At 42.9% G+C, this 1,598-nt stretch overlaps 1 protein-coding gene across 1 annotated transcript in view; it reads left to right on the forward strand.

Moving 5' to 3' along the window:
- The window catches only part of LOC101859496 (receptor-type tyrosine-protein phosphatase alpha), a gene marked incomplete in the record, with an annotated part of 114,619 nt that overhangs the window by 67,351 nt on the left and 45,670 nt on the right, over positions 1 to 1,598 (forward strand). Inside the window, 1 exon segment of the mRNA XM_035970946.1 lies at positions 1,355 to 1,474. Within this exon segment, the coding sequence (XP_035826839.1) occupies positions 1,355 to 1,474 (120 nt within the window).

The raw sequence follows: 1,598 nt of genomic DNA on the forward strand, positions 1-1,598 counted from the left end.
TCTCTCTCTCTCTCTCTCTCTCTCTCTCTCTCTCTCTCTCTCTCTCTCTCTTATTTTTTCCTTGTTTTCCTTGAAAGCTTTCACCGAACTGACTCGTGAGCACGTTGGTTAGAGCCGTGGCACACTTTTACTTCTGCCATTCGATTCAACAGAATCCGCTGAATGGCTGTGAGAAACTGAGTAGATTTCCCTGAGAAGCTGCCACTGAGACACAGCGCGGCTGGATCGACCTAACTTATAGTCATACAATGTGTTTGTAGGATTTTTTCGGGGTCAAATGGAATTCAACTTGTGGTTGTGGGATTTTTTTCTAGGTCAAATAGAATTCAACTCGTGGTTGAGGATAGAATGGGTGTGTCATTGTGTGCTAAGGTTGTTTGTAATAAATATAATTATTTTTCGACCCAGTATGTCGGTACTATCTTGTACTGATAGAGATACAGTATCCGCGATCTCCATTCTAAATCAGGTCGCATTAATGTCTGCAGATGGTTGGATGGGGCTACTGGTAGGTCCTACTTCTTTACTTTCCCTCTGTTGATTCCGTCTTGTCTGTCTTATTTTTTACCAGCACTAAATGACCATAACCGTGTCGATGTGCTCCTCTTTACTCAACAACGACAGCATTTGGGTCTCTGTGACGCCACTCGCGAAAGACGTATCTAATTCATTTTAAGAATGGTGAATCAAAATTTTCTTTTACCTTCGCGTGTGTACTTTGACCAAGTTAGCTGCTCATCGTCCCATAATCACAGTGGACAATTTTTCTGGGGATCCTATCAGCTGGAGGCCAGAGTCTACTCTAGAGGTCAATTTCTGTTTTGTATACTATTTATGTGCTCATAGCCAGCCCAACATCCCGATCTGACCCAAACCTACAACCCCGACTATTTGATAATGAATTCTCCTTTTCACGTTCTTCGGCTCCCGTGTAGTTTGTGTTGGTTCGTGCTTTGGGGGAGAAAAGGTTTTACGGATCTCTATCAAGTATCTTCATCTTTCTGGTGAGATTTAGTATGTTCAGCGTAAACAGAGTTGGCTATGGCAAATAAGGTCGAAACAGGATGACTTCAAACTTATGTTATTATAGATTATGTGAAATGGGTGTAATAGTGTACAACGTTAACAGCGTCTGTGGTGTAGCAATAAGGCGCTTCGCCGTCGCGAGCAAGAGATCCGAGATCGATTCCTGAGTGGGGAGAATTTGTATCAAGTATCTCGGTCGTTTTGCTGAGATGCTTATCCTCTCATCATCCTGAATGATTTACATTATGTCAGCGGTAGTGTAAATACACCTGTATTTTAAAAATGCACATCGTTTACTAATGCACGTGTATTGTCGTGGTGTCCTCAGAAAAAGTGTGAGCAATACTGGCCTGAGGAGGGCTGTGAGCAGTACGGGAACATCTCTGTACAGTTGCTGGACACTGACGTCATGCCGGACTTCACAGTCAGGACTTTCCTCATCAGCAAGGTAGGCTGTATGTGTTTGTGTGTTTATGTGTTTGTTTGATTGTGTGTGTGTGTGTGTGTATGTGTGTATGAGTAAGTGCAAGAGTGTGTTTGTTAGTGAGTGTTGGTATGTGTGTGTGTGTGTG

Source organism: Aplysia californica, unplaced genomic scaffold (assembly GCF_000002075.1).
Source record: "Aplysia californica isolate F4 #8 unplaced genomic scaffold, AplCal3.0 scaffold00346, whole genome shotgun sequence".
In the NCBI taxonomy this organism is placed as follows: domain Eukaryota; kingdom Metazoa; phylum Mollusca; class Gastropoda; order Aplysiida; family Aplysiidae; genus Aplysia; species Aplysia californica.